The sequence below is a fragment of the Centroberyx affinis genome, unplaced genomic scaffold (genome assembly GCF_046629955.1).
Source record: "Centroberyx affinis isolate AG114_WGS23_722 - 3 ecotype Tasmania unplaced genomic scaffold, CSIRO-AGI_Caff_v1 ptg003934l_1, whole genome shotgun sequence".
Taxonomy (NCBI): Eukaryota; Metazoa; Chordata; class Actinopteri; order Beryciformes; family Berycidae; genus Centroberyx; species Centroberyx affinis.
The window spans coordinates 323554-339140 of NW_027281763.1; the positions used below are offsets into that span (position 1 = coordinate 323554).

At 40.3% G+C, this 15587-nt stretch overlaps 1 protein-coding gene across 1 annotated transcript in view; it reads left to right on the top strand.

Moving 5' to 3' along the window:
• Positions 1 to 15114, top strand: part of nectin1b (nectin cell adhesion molecule 1b) — a 145084-nt gene extending 129970 nt beyond the window's left edge. The window contains exon 10 of the mRNA XM_071541717.1: positions 14875 to 15114. Coding sequence (XP_071397818.1) covers positions 14875 to 15114 — 240 coding nt within the window. The remainder of the gene's footprint in view (positions 1 to 14874) is intronic.
• The last annotated feature ends 473 nt before the right edge of the window (positions 15115 to 15587 follow it).

A 15587-nucleotide genomic window follows, 5' to 3' on the forward strand; every position in this document is an offset into this window, starting at 1 on the left:
ATCTGCTCTGCTTGTAGAAGAGGGAAAAACTGTAGAAGAAGTCCTTTGCAGAAAACTGTAAGAGGACAGGCATGGTGACATCACTCCTGGAGATGACCAGCACTTCTTCATTGGGTTTTTGTTTTTAGCGTGCTGGCGAGCCACAAACTGCCACAAACTGCCACACCCCTATACGATATGTGGGTGATAATCTGAATGGTAAAGGGCATAAGTTAGTGGGGAGTCCAGTATTTCCCAGTAAGCTAAATCAATACCTGGTGACTCCATACATGAGTCATGAGTTTTGTATACCTCCTAAATGCTTCGGCTCATTATTAAAGGAATAGTTCACCCAAAAATGAAAATTCTGTCTTCATCTACTCACCCTCACACCAGTTGAAACACAGGTGAAGTTTGTCCATATAACACACAGGGAGGTTGCCAGCACAACTCCGTAGCAGCCTTCTCCAAAACAACTGAAGTCAGTGGGGACCAGTTCTTCAGAGTTCCAAAAAAACCTACAGTATATTTATACCATAATTTAGTGCAAATCTTAACTACAGCTGACTGATTTGCAACAAATAATGGTGTATAGGTCTTTCTATTCACAGTGTGATTGTTTGGCTGTTTTTGTTTTGGAACTCTAAAGAACAGGTCCCCATTGACTTCAGTTGTTTTGGTGCTGGCAACCTCCCTGTGTGTTACATGGATTAACAAATTTCACCTGTGTTTCATTTGGCATGAGGGTGAGGAGATGATGACAGAATTTTCATTTTTGGGTGAACTATTCCTTTAACTGCCACTGCTGTGTTTTGGTACTGTAAGTTACTTTTCTTTAATGTGAAACTGAGATGTTTGGTCTGCCTGAAGTTCCTCTCGAACATGATGCAAACAGTTTTACACACAACTTTTATGCAGTATTGATGCTGTTGATGAACTGCATGCTTTGCGTTTCAGATATATTAGCCTCCCAGCATAACTTGTTAATATTGATGCTTTGCATTGATGGTGTGGTTTTTAAATGACTCTCGTCTTTTTCCACTATTCTGTCAAGGATAACTCAATTACTATCACTCCATCCCACGGGCAAATTGATTTTGATTTTCTGTGTTGGTAATCACTAATATTAAAGTATCATTTTCAATTCTATGCCCAAATGAACTGGATGTTCAACTTCGATACATTAGACACCAAGGGTCGATTCCCATACGGTGCGTTTCATAACTGTGGTAACATTCCACTTGAAATTAAGTTCAGGGCTGCTCTTAAGATGAATAGGTTATCTCTGAGGTTTTCAAAACAGTATTTGTGAAGGAAGTGCATTGATTGCTGAGCGGGGAGTGTTACTAATGAGTGCTTCTCTAGGGGCGAAACAGTATCTGCCAATTCTCAATATGATGTGGCTGTAATTTTCCCCCTGATTGCACTCTGGTCATGACAAATATTCAAGATATTTAAATATCCAGGGAGTGCTGAGTATGAGTGTTGGGGAAATATGCAGTGGTCATGTGTAATGGCAAGCAGTCAGTGCAGAGATTTCATACTAGATTTAAATTATTAATGTGAAATATCTATAGAAGATTAAATAATTTCTATATAATCCCTTCTCAGATGGCGATTAGGTATGCTGATACACAAGATGTCTCCCCATTGCAACAACTCCCTCCTTTCCATCCGTTCTAAGATGTCGATTACACAAATATATCTGACATCTCCCGTTTGCATTTACTTTGTCATAACTCCCTTCCTTTCCTCCATTGATTTCATTACTGGAGAAAGGCAGACAGACTAAAAGGAGAGGCACTGCCATTTGATCCAATCAATGGCTTTCTCATACAGGAGGTCGCTCTCGGAATAACAGAAAAGTAACCGTGCAACAGCAGACACGGGATACACAGCAAAGTGGATTCTGGAGGTTTGACTCCCCCATACATAGCAGGTGCAGATGGGAGTTTGTTTTGGGACCACAGTGCAGGTTTTATTCAAAAATTTTGGTTCCTGTCGTCATTCAATTGTAATTTTATGTCAGTAATACATGAGGAAACATCAAACATCAATCCAGTCCAATTCCCATTTGCCTCCCTCTGTGTTGGTGGATATTATATTATCCACTTCATTCTGCCCTTCAGAAACTGACACATCTTCCCACATTTCTGCCACCTTTGACTTCTTTGCTCATTCAATTTATTTTTTATAAGAAATAAATACTGAATGAATTATTGACCAGCTGTGTGACAAAATTAAAACTTTCCGTCATAAAGGGAAAATGAGCCAAGGAAATCAAAATTGCATTTGCTTAGATATTGCTGTGTATTACCTTGTCTTGGTTTATGTTGTGTCTGTCACGTCCGTGTGTTACTCTCATCTTTATTTATCACGGGATCAAAATACATAAAAAAAATGTATTTTCTCCAATCATTTGATAATGTTTAGATATGTACCTGTCTTCTCAGCGAGTGTATTTCCCCTGTGTCTGAATTTAGCATTTTTTAAATTATTGTTGACCCAGTGCCTTTGAGTCTGTCCCTCTTCTTTCCTGAGCAGAATAAGGAAATCTAAGGAGTACTTTTTGGAATTGGATAAACTCTGGTGAAAGCTTTTCCTTTTCATTTATTGAACACCCAGTTCAGGTCATCTTTCTCTTTCAGTCATCCACTTGGCCAATTACTCAATCAATCGAACACTCAATCATCAGACTGTGTTTTGTGCTCAAACTGTGGTCAAATGCTGGTTGGATGAATGTCTTTGTCTATGTTTACATGCACACCAATACTCCAATATCAAAGCAACCACATGCCACATCCCCATGAATGTGCATACAAGTCATGTAAATACCTTCATGTCATTTTGTTGCTTTGGTTAAGACATTAATCAAAGAATCCACACAGCAATCAGGACACATGGAGTACTGCCTTCCTAGTTCTAGCTTTTGAAGGTTTGTGTGTACATGCATTCACCATAATCCGAATAAGCCTGCTCATCGGAGTTGCCACACATGCCCAATATGTGTTGGGTTTGTTTAGCTACAGCTGTTGTTTTTGTTTAAATCCAGTTTTCACCCCTATCAACTCTCAGCGTTGCATAATTTTTCCTGAAACTCACACATGAGCTACAGATATACCGTAAACAATAATCTGACTGTCAGTTTTTTGTGGTGCGCATGGGGCGAACTTAATAAAATTATTCTCGTAATCAAAGTAAGAGCGTTAATTAGATTACTGTGTGCATGTAAACATGGTCTGAGTCCTTTTCCATCTGTCTCTTCTTATTTGGTGTATAAGTTATGTGTCTTATATTAATTTCTGTCTGTCTGTTATGGTATGTTGTGCATAACATCTCTTTCAGTCTTTTTGTCAGCTTATCATATCTGCATTCACATTCAATCTTCATCCACTTTGGTCTCGCATTTTATCTGTGTGCCCTGCTGCTCACTCACGTTCATATTCTGTCGCTTTTCCTCTCTCCAGTAATTCCATCGCTCACGAGCATACGAACTTTAAATGTCCCCATGACCATCAGATCTCTCTTTACAATCTCATCTTTCAGTCAGTCTTTTTTCTCATCTGTCTCTGCCGCTCTGTCTTCTGGCCTGTCTCTCCCTCTCTCTGTCAGTCTATCTGTCTTTCTCTCTCACTCTCTCTCTCTCTCTCTCTCTTGTTTTGGCTGTCTCACTCCTCACACACCTTTCGCCCTCTCTTGTCTCCAGAACTCTGGCCACAAGGACTGTGATGTCCAGTATGCGGAGCTGGATACTGCAGCTTTGGCCTCCTCTCCCAGCCCACGAAGCTCTGCTCTCACTGGCCCTGGGGACCTTGTCGAGTATGCAACCATCCAGCCTAGCTCACACTAGCGCATGCCATTGTAGGCCTTTCCCCTCAGACTTTGGCCTCAAGGTACACAGACTGATGCACTCCTTCCCACTCATCCAAGTAACACCCTCCCTGTCACATGCACTGACCCCCCCCGATGCGCTCCACATGGTTCCCCTTGTCTGCCTCCCTCGTTGTGTCTTGGTCATCTTTTGATTTTCCCTTTGCTGCTCTCCAGAAAGTTTGATTGAGGTGGAGATATTTTCAAGCTATTATTTCTACACAATGTAGTCGCAGTGCCAGAGACATGTGGTTCTTTTGTGCAACAAGATGCACAATGAAACCCAAATCTAGTCTGCACAATAGTAAGAGGTCATAACTTTAACAAGACCAATCGCAAAATCACTTTATTAACTGCAGAAAATGTTTTTCATATAAAATATGACTAACTGGTATACACAAAACACAAAAAAAACTTTTAAACAAAGTTTTGCCTACAAAACTCCAGCCTCCTTTTCTCAGTCAGTCTTTGTATGCATGAATCCTGATTGTAGGGAACATCTGTAGAGATCATGTTTGCTCCGTCTTGTATAAGCATTTAACATTCCCTATTAATATCAATAGACATAAGGAATATGGGGGATGTAGTTGCATGCGTCTGCTGCATGGGAAACTTAGAGGAATGTTCAGTCGTATTATGCTATCCATGCCTTTGCATTTATGGGACACAAACAGAAACATAATTTGTGCTTTAGGGTGTTTTTAAATTACTCTGTGCCTTATCAACAATAAAACAATGTAAAATATTGTAATCATCTAATGTAAAACATTTTCGTGAACGGTGACAAATATGCAAAATATGTTAGGAATTTTCTCAAGTGATTATCCCACACTTGACAGCACTTATTGGTATAGAGTGAAACACACTCTCATCTGCAAGATGCTTCTTCTAATATCTCATCTTAAACGCCACAGGAGAGAAGGTTGTGAAGCGGGGCTGGGAAAATATCTTCTTTCACATAAATACGGTCCTCTGCACCACTTGAAGTCTTCATTATACAGATGCAGCGAAAAACGGTTATATTGAGGCACAAATCACCATGTTGCTACACTGGTTAGACTGGTTTCTATGGAAATTCTTGAGGAAGGCATTTCTTGAGGCAATTCAGAAGGTGTTGAGGAAATTCCTGCTGAGGCACAGTGCAAAATGTGTTGAGTTATTTAAATAGCTGCAACTATAATCTCATTTAAAGAAAAAAAATCATGGTAAGCAGGTAAATCATCAGCAGGTAAGTATATGCAGATGGAAAAGACATTATGGCACATAAAGCTTAAAAAATCAACTAGAATTCTTATGACTTTGAAAATCTTAGGTGTGATACATCATCATACAAATACAAAACTGAGTTTCCCATGTGAGCACCTTTTAATGGTGGAAAGAAGCACACATTATAACAGCCAGGCAGCATGAATAAAAAGCCACACCAGATGATATATTACATGTTGGCAGACCCAAATGGCAGTGAGAGGTAACCGTTTGAATTTTGAGGACTTCAATACCCATAAATCATGTAAACTGCACACAGCACGCTCATGTTTATCAACCCGGCCAGTCTGTGACCGCTTCAAACCAAAAGATACCAAAGGCAAACGAAAAGAAAAAGATCTAACACTGATGAGTCCAGCTTTCTCACTCACTGCTGTTGAGGAGAGTTTTGGGTTTTGCATTTCGCTCTAAAGTTTTGATATGTGGACGGAGAAGCTTTCCCACCAGTGACCGTACCTAACACCAAAATTTCATTTGAGCAAATAGGGTAAATCTACGGGGTCTCAATTAGGGGGAAATGGGGCACTCTTTTCTGCTGCAGCCTCACTTTGTAATTGAGGCTAATGAGACGGGTGTATTTTTAACATTCTTGCATAACGCAGCCTTAATACAAAAACTGTGTGCGTTGGTTTCAAGGCCTTACATTTATCTTTGGTATTAAGCTCGTCGTTGGCAGCTGCACATGTGTGGTGGGAGTTCCTCAAACATTGCAAAAAAATATACATCTTAACATGCCATTTAATCTAGCATTGAGTCTTAAAATCTTGTTTTTCTTAAAAATGGAGGGAAAAATGAACATTATTTTGATACTAGTGGAGTGATCTGCCTCATTTGAAAATATGATGTGTTTCTAGAGCATCTTTTTTTTTTTTTTTTTTTTTTTTTTTTACATTTTTTAAGCAAAAACAAGATTTTGAGATCAAATATGAGTCTAAAAGGCTTGTTAAGTTGGACATTTTATGATAGTGAAATAGCAATGTGTTCCAAGAAGTATGCAGCTGAGATCTAAAACTTGAACTCATTTTTTGATGTGTGATATCTTCACTGACAAAAAGTAAACATTTTAAGAGAACCTTGTGGGATTTTGAAGTAAAACACATGTCAGACTCCTTTCATGTGTTTTGGCAGGCTAAAGCTTGTTGTTTACAGTGGCATATGGTCCATAAATAAGACTATTTGGTTGTGCAAATTATTCATAACATAGACTATTTGAAATGTCAGTAAATGTTTCTTTTGTTACATTGACAATTACATTTTTCTCTTTTTCTCGTATAGTGGACATATGTCTTCATGCAATTCTTAAAAAACACTATAATCATGAATAATTGCCACTAAGCTTTGGATAAATACATGGAGAGCAGAGATAGTGTGAGAGTCTGATGAAAGGAAAACCAACCAAGAGATCGTAGATTACACAACACAAGGAGAGAGCAGGCAAATGAATGAATATTGATTCAGTACTTATGTCAGCTTTCTCAAGGTGTTACAGGTAATAGCGGTGTTATTGATGATATAGCAGTGGAGCCAAATTGTGTTGAGACATTCCACGTTTGTTATTTGCCTCACCCATTTGTATTACCCACCCTCCAAAGCCTCTTCTCAAGACTTGCACTAGTTATAGGGTTGCATCATTCAATAAACTCTTTGTTGGCTGAGACAGATATTGTGTAGCCAATTCATGTGCAATGTGACAGGGTATTTATTCTATTCTTTGAGGGGAAGGTGGTGTTTTGGAGCTACCTAACGTTAGAGCTCCACTACCAGCGTTGCGTCGCATTGCCATCACCCGTTGCGCCAGCGTGACGTTCTCCCTGCTCTACACTGCTTGTAAATCCATAATACTTTGGTCTGCAGCCGAGACTCTGCTCCGGCTGAGAACTTCAACGTAATCAGTAAAATTAAATCAAGCAACTCTTAATCAGAGCCTGGATGTATTTGGCTAGCATCCATTGCTATGAAGGAGTAATTACATTGTCAGATATGAAAACTTATTTAGGTCATACTCCCCTAAGGTTAGTCTATCTACATAATACAGGCACATAATGTAGTTTTGAGGTGTTCTAAAAGGACTTCTTGCTTGGCCAGATTTCATTTAGATTAACCCTCAGTTTTAAGCTTATGCATTTGACTCTGGTCTTGCCCTCTTCTGCTTCGAATTTATACTAAGTTATGGTGAATTTTCAAAGCAGAGGACTATCATCACCTCTAGTCATTCCATTATATTCACAGATTTTAAAAAAAAAAAAAAAAAAAAAAAGAGATATGATCTTTCAAAAAAGATGCTAACATGCACCTCTTATGAAGTTGTGAATTTCAATTTGTTTTGGGAGTTGCTGCACACAAACTGATTTTTATTTTTTTTTTTTAACTTGCTCACCTTCCATCCAGTGGGGAGGCAGGGTGACCTAGTGTTTTAAGAGAGACTGTCCTTCACCCGCAGTACCTGGGTTCAAGCCCCCGTGTCACCATGCATCTGCCCTGCTGGAGCGCCCTTGAGCAAAACACTGGATCACTGCCACCTCTAGGGCCGCTGCTATGAAGCTGACCCTCTGTCCTGACCTCGCTGGAGGGGGGCAAGCTAAAAGAAAAATTTCCCTACAGGGATCAACAAAGTACCGCAATATAATTAAAATGAATGTCCACTGTTTTCAGCGACTGGCCACTTCACATCTACCATTCCTCTGTGAGCTTGTCTGTCAGTTTAGCTGTGGGGAGGAAGGGTCATCCTATTCTTCAACTACAAATGTACAATTCATACATTCAGTAGTCGAGAGTTCAGCCTATAAAGAAAAAAAGTCTGAACAGTGCCCTGTCTTGTCTTCCATTAGATGACGCCAGGAACTATTTAAAGTCCCCATGAAATTAACTCCCATTAAAACAGAGTATATTTAATGGTGACCTCATGCTGCACTAGTAGACGTAAATATACATTTCTAACCAATAAATCCATCAGATTTTTGAACAATCCCGCCCCTCCGCATCTCTCCCATCATATAAAACTGCCTTTCTCTCCCTGACTCACTCTTTTAGACTTTTGAATGATCCCTCACTGCATTATGTCCCGCCCCAACATCCTCTCTCAATAGGAAATGCATCAAATCAAGGAAGTAAAGATGCCGTTTCATGGGGTCTTTAATCTCATTTTTTTTCCAAAGTGTTGGCTGATCCAAGTCAGTTATGCAAGTTCCTCAGATAAGACAAAAAACCAGTCAGGTAAAAGTTATAATATATCGACCCGAGCCTCACAGCTCTTTGATCAGCTTCCAATTGTGTGATCACTATTCTCTCTGATGTTTGGTCATTACTCTTTACCAGTCTGCATGTATAGTGGACAGCATGATTCTCAACATGTACATAGGAATCCTTGAGAAAAACGTTCAGCTGATGCTGCAGACATGGAAGAAGGTCTCCCAGTTTTGGGATTAATGAGAGCTGCGATCTGCTCTTTCCATGCGATACTTTCCTCGGTGCTCATTTCTTCACCACGTATGTCAATTCCACCAATCGATGGGAGGATCACCTCCCACTCAGCAGCACAGACACTCATTATCAGTTGGTATATTGCTTGGCTTGCACCACAACGGCACCAGCACTCCTCATTGGCTCTGGCTCTTGCCGCTGTGCATTTATGCTTTGAAGATAGATAAAAGAAAACAGCATCCAGTTGGTAGGTGCTCAACTACACAGCCTCCAGCTCCTGAACAAAAGATACATATTATAAAAACATTAGAAATAAGTTTCAGATAGTGACATCAATGGCTATGCCACACAGTGTAGGCCTTAAAGGGTAAGTTCGGTATTTTTCAACCTGGACCCTATTTTCCCAACTGTGTGTGTCTAAGTAACTAATGGGGACAACAATTTTTGAAATTGGTCCAGTATTGAGCGAGATCGCTTCAGCCGGCAGCCGCAAAACAGGCTGCAATGTAATCCGACGGGGCAAATGCAAACCGTCAATGTACGTCCACTAAAAGTGCTTGTTTTTGCCAAAAGATTAGGGTAGAATGACAAAACTCGTTCATTAAGCTAACAGGCAGGCCTCATGTATGCAAATAACATCTTGGTACAACAGTGATGTGCAGAAGATGTGTTGAAGCTTGAAGCAGATGGGCTACAGCAGCAGGAGACCAGCAGAAGTCCTACTCATGTCAGCTAGATGAAGCTACAGTAGATACATGATCACCAACATTGGAAATGCGTCGCCTGGTCCAATGAATCCTGGGCCCTCATTTATCAACATTGCGTACGTACAAATCTGTGCATAAACCATGCATACGATTATTTCTCAGCAAAGAGTGGGATTTATGAATTTGTACTTATGGTTACAAAGGAAAGACCACCAAGAAAGACAGGAATAGACAATCAAATGAACAGGCTTTTTCATAATTAATATAAAAATGCAGTTATTTAAGCTACAGTAGTTAGGCTACAGTAGTTGAGACTAAAAGTGTACGTTATACCATTCAAAAACAATTTGGACAGTGCATATTGTCCAACTATATTATCTACCGTTTAAGCTAACTTAAAATGACTAATTTGCAATCATTTTAAGTATTTGTATGGGTGTTGAAATTCAGGGTATAGGCAATCATAAAAGGCAATAATGAGACATTGATTGCTTTGTGTAAAAAATGGCACATTTTGCCGCAATATACATTGCGCAGGGAGCGTGTTTTCAGAGAGCATACCAACTTTTTAACTGACAGCAACTGTGAGCTACATTTTGTTTTCCAAGGCCTTTTGTATTGGACTTCTGCCCCAAACTTCACCTTCAGGGAGAAGGTACGGGATGGATGGCTTATTGATTAGCTTTTGATTCCTTGTAGCTTTTGAAATATTTCGATGTGCTAGGCTTAGAGATGTATGATGAAATGATGATTATTTATTACTACAGGAGGCAAGTGGTTGGTCGATTGGACAGGCTGGTGAAACTCCGCCGTCTGGCTGTTGCAGCAGCGTCCCTCTCGTTGACTATAATTACGTTTTTTTGGCGAAAGTCTTCAGGTCGAACTATTTTTTACATTTCTGCCACTGCTCTGCATGCAGATGAAACAGAGTTTACTGCAGCTCACACCTGCTGCCAGGCTGTATTTTTCTCTTGTTTGTTAATCCACCACTGAGGGTTCCAGAAAGTAATTTTTGGCACAACCTCAGTTACCAAAAAACTCAATTTCTGCATCAGAAAAAAATCTTCCTCTGGCTTCTCCTCGTCTGAGCCATGTTCAGCATAAGGGAGACATCAATGACATTAACCTGCAGCATTTAAAGGGAAGGTTGTCGCCGTATATTAATTAACTGGGGGTGTATCTTTAAGTTAATAAGTGGCGTAGATGGTGGTGTAGAACGTGTGGTATTTACTTACGAGTGTGTCTAAGCACATTTGATAAATGCCAGGTTTCTTGTACATGTGAACACTTTAAATCTTCTTTATAAGAGAGAATTTAAAACCTTTTCTACGCGATGTTGATAAACGACAGCCCTCGTTTCTGACGTGACCCGCCGATGGCAGGGTGAGAACTTGGCGTAAACAGCATGAATCCATGGATCTGTCCTGCCTGGTGTCAACTGTAACAGCCAGCTGGTGGTGGTGTAATGGTGTGGGGAATGTTATCTTGTCACACATAAAGCCTCCTAAGTACCGATGGAGTATCATTTGAAGGCCACAGTGTACCTAAATATTGCCCCAAGATGGTTCCAGAAACATGACAGTGACTTTAGTTTACTCCAGCGGATCTCAACCCAGTACAGCACCTTAGGCACGAGGTAGAACGGGATGTTCGGAAAATGGACGAAAGATCTGCAAGAACTTAGTGGCGCTTTCGAGTCGGCAACAACCCAAATCCCCGGAGAACATTTCGGCACTGCCTTGATTCCATGCCTCGAAGAATTTAGGCTGTTCTGGAGGCAAAAGGGGATTGAACCTGATACTGACTAGGTGCACCTAATAAAGCCGACAGAGTGCACGTTAACATACAGTACAACTCTCTAAGATGGGCAGAAGTAGAGAGTAAGAGAGTGTAACATATAAGATGAGTTATGATAAGTTATGTTTTAAAGCACTTGTCTTTAATTCCAACAAATTGATTTATCTTGGATTCTTATAAGGATTTATAATTTGTAACAGCAGGAGTTTGGCCTATAACTTTTGTTTATCAATACATTTTTTATGACTGTAGTCTATTTCACCTTAGGCTTATCTTCACCACAAATCAAGTTGGATGTGTCTTCTGTGTTGCCGAGCCTTTCCACATGCAAAGTCTGGGCTATAGGCCAAGGCTATTGGATTTTCGTGATTTAGGATAACAGCCTATCAGAAGAAATATATGTATTTATAAATATATCTATTTTATATAAGTGGGCCAAAGGGAAATTTAGGGTGTGGAGGGTAATTTATGGAGAGATTGGAGATCATAAAAATGCCAATATCAATTAAAGCTGCATGCACTAGGCCAGACTTTTATAAAAAATATATAAATACACCCCTCTCATCAGCCTAAATCATATAGTGGGGCTGCAAGGGAGAAGAGCGTTCCATCCTCCTCTAATTGAGAAGCTGAAGATTTGCCCTATTTGCCCAAATTAATTTCAGGTGTCATGCTATGGTCATTGGTGGAAATCTTCTCCACCCACAAGAAGTGAATAATCAAAAGTAAAGACCAAATTAGAAAACTGTCCTCTAAACAGCAGCGAGTGAGCGTTCCATCCAGAGAAAAGCTGAACTCGCCAGCGTTAGATCTTTTACCTATATTGTCTCTGTAATATCCTTTGGTACACAGCGATCACAGACCGGCTGGGCTGGTAAACATGAATGTGCTGTGTGCAGTTTACTGACGTCACGTCACATGATTTCTGGGTTTTTCAAGTTCAAACAATGACCTGCCACCAACATGCAAAGTTGCGTAAAGGAGCTGTAAATGAAAAAAACAAACAAACATTTGCTCACATTTCAAATAGCCTAAATTGTTATAGTTTGCTGATACAATGTGGTTTCTGAACTGCTGAGTGAGCCATAGCCAACAGGGTCTATTATTTCTGGCTTAATATGGTTTCTGAACTGCTGAGCAGGCTGTTTATTGCGAGTAATGGTTATTGTGGAAACAATTCATAGTATTCCCATGATGTCACTTGCTTTTCCTACCAATATGCTGCTTTACCATATACACAGCTCATTGGCTGTTGCTATCATTTGATTATAATCACCTGTTTAATTTACGACAATCACCTGTTATTCTCCTGCCAAGATGGCCGAGTGATGACGTAGCAGAATACTATGAATTGGGTCAGTTGTTGTTGGTGTGTAAGCCTAAGTAAGTGTAGGTGCAGTGGTTTCAGTCTAGTATAGCAGAGTGTAGTCCTCATCATTGCTGACAGCAGCTGTAGAAAAACAAAAGGAGGGGTGGGGCTTCTCTGTGGTGCCTTCAGGTGGTGTCATCAACCTAATCAATTCTGTAATGGGCGGTACCCACTTTATAACCCCAATTACCAACCTCCACCCATATCCATGTTAAGATTCATACATAGGTACTCACCCTTATCTAATAATACATGGGACAGTTACATCAGATCTTGTGTAATCCTTGGTAAATTAATTATGAAATGAGCAAATAGCAAAACAAAATGTCAATGGAAAGTGGATTTGCTACACACTAATAACTCGACTTTATCTATCTATCTATCTATCTATCTGTCTATCTATATTCAATGCACAAATAAAAACAGTGGAGCGACACATTATGCATAACAGCTTCATCAGGTTTGCTCTCCCTTGCCTAAAATAAATAAAAGCGATATATGGAAGTCGGGCGGAGAGTTGTTTAGTGTGAAGGAAAGCCATTTTTCAAGGGTAGTGTTGATTATATTTTTCTTCAAAGTGTCACTAGATCCGTAATACTTATTCCGCCTTTTATCCGGAGCAGATAGTATGCATCAAAAAGGGGCTTAAGTCTCAGGTCTGAATCCCAAATATCTTAAGACACACCTATATATATTGGGGGAAAACTGCACCCCCGGACTGTTCTTTTTAATGTCGGTTTAAAGCACCAAGGTCTTTTTCACAGAGTGGAGAAATTAATAACCTGACAAAGTAGAAAGTTTTCTTTAGCGGCTTCAGCGGTCCTTGATACTGACCTGAAACAAATAAGCTTTTGAGACGGTTCTGTCAATGTCTCCAGCATGTGTGTCAGGAAAGGTTTACTTGAATGTCTTTTACTGTGAAAAGACCAATTCACCTTCACACAAAATCACGGCTCACCCTTCCCTGTTCCTGAAATGCAGGGTGTTTTTCTCAGTTTTACATCTACATCTTGATTTATTCATCCCTCATCAATGTAATTTTAAAACACCAGTTTTGTTCCAATCATTAATTATCATTATTTACCATTTCAAATTCATTTTGTTAAAATCCCTATGGATACAATTCAGTGAAAATGGTATACTTCTCTAATTCATTCCAACTTAGATAAATTTAGAGCTGAGATGAATTAATTTGTGCTTTACATTTATGGGTTACATTATAGGCTTTGCAGGGATTTTAATAGGTGATAGAGAAACAATTAGTCTTAATAGGTCATTTTGCTTGTGGCTACTTATATTAAAATTCCTTTGCTATATTCCTCATGTTTTACCCATAAAATGTCTACTGTTCAGTGACAGTTCTCATGTGTAATGCAAGCTTTCCCATCTCCGTTATCCTTCCATTTAGCAAAGTGCAATAATTCATGGGCAGATTTCAGTCTGTTTGTGGTTTTGTTACCCCACCAAAATACTTTCAGAGCGGGGATCGTCGTTTTCGTAGATGTAGAGATGCTTGGGGAATATTCGTAAGTTCCATTTTCACTCTCATCCATTTACTCTTTTTGCATGTCTGCTATTCATCACTATGTCATATCATCATAGCATGTTGCTCTGAAACCGAACTGTGAGAAATATCAAACACATGCAAGGAATTGTCAGAAGGAACTGCTGAGTTGAGAGATGACAACTCTCGAGCTCTAGGAATAAAACACAGTGTTGCTCAGCCACAGGAACCGTAGCTCTCCCAGTTTGTACTGCTGTGGAAAAGACAGAAACTGCTTTGCTCCCAAAAGAACTAATGACGTGAACACATAAGAAAGTTATAACTAAATGTAAAATTTAGTAGCTATTTAGCACGTCTGGCATATTTATTGCCACGTCTGGTGTTGCACTCAGCAGCCTGTTCTCTTTCTCTACGTTCCTTTGGTCTGAACAAAGCAAAATAATTTAACATAGTGAAATAAATCCTACAAATTGTGACATTGACAAACAAATGAATACAAATATTTCAAGAACTCTCTGCAAATGTTTACCATAATGATCAAGATCAGTGGATACTGGCAATGTCATTGTTGTTTTAGCTTTAAGCAGTGTGAAATACAGCATTATGAATAGAGTAGAAACTACTTAATCCAAACCCCTTGGCATCAAGATTGTTCAGAGTAGGGGGAACATATGCATGAAAATGTATTCCAAAACCCCAAGTACAGTCAAAATCGATTGTTTATACTGTGCATCAACAAGGAAATTCCACTGATGTGCCACACTGCCACATAGTTTGTTTATGCCTGTTTGGTAAACCACTCAGTCAGACTCCCTGTGTTTCAGATGACAATGTACTGATGTGATGACATTTCATTTCGGGTTCAGCTAACTCTCTCCAGATAAAGAAATCCCCCTGTGACCTTCAGCGCTTTCATTTTTCTTCTTCTTCTTCTTCTCCTTCTCCTCTCGTTCCCCCGGCAGAACTGTGGGAGGCGCCCAGAAGAGCTGTTAAACCCGGCCGAATATGTGAGCTACCATCGCGTCTGCAACGTGGAACAGTTTCCCGAGTCACAGCCGGCTCAAGCCTACCCTCCTGTTACGTTTCTGCCTCAGAACCCCTACACCCAGCGTCCGTCCAACGAACCCATGTACTCCAACACCAGCTACCCCGCTCCCGGCCCTCGCGCTCCGTTTACATTCCCCAAGGAGCAATCCGTGTGACACGCCGCATCACTCTTGGCTGTGCAGCGAGGGGCAACATGATAGTGCCACAAATGCTTTTCTGAGAAACAACGCTCCGCTGAAAGGATGCGCATCCGTCCCCAACCTTGCTTCTGTTTATTCTATAAGCTTAATACACGAGTGGGCGTCCGTCCCCCCTGCCATGATGAAAGTGTCAGTAATTTGTGGCCCTGAAACCCCGTGTATCGTGCACTGCTTGTTCCACCGAGGCTGTCTGTAGGACCCGTCACCTTGTGCTGTTAGATTAGACACCAGCTACCGAATCTCACCACACCCAGGCCTCCACCCTCCGCCCCCCCCACATGTGCCCACCGATCCCGTTTGTTTCGATTGCTTCCCTCACCTTCGAATACTTTTCTTTTGCCAAGTCTCTAACCGTGTACAGTATTATGCCATTGTGTCACTCATAATTTTATTTTCTTCCTTTGTTTTTTTTTTTATACATTTCCCAC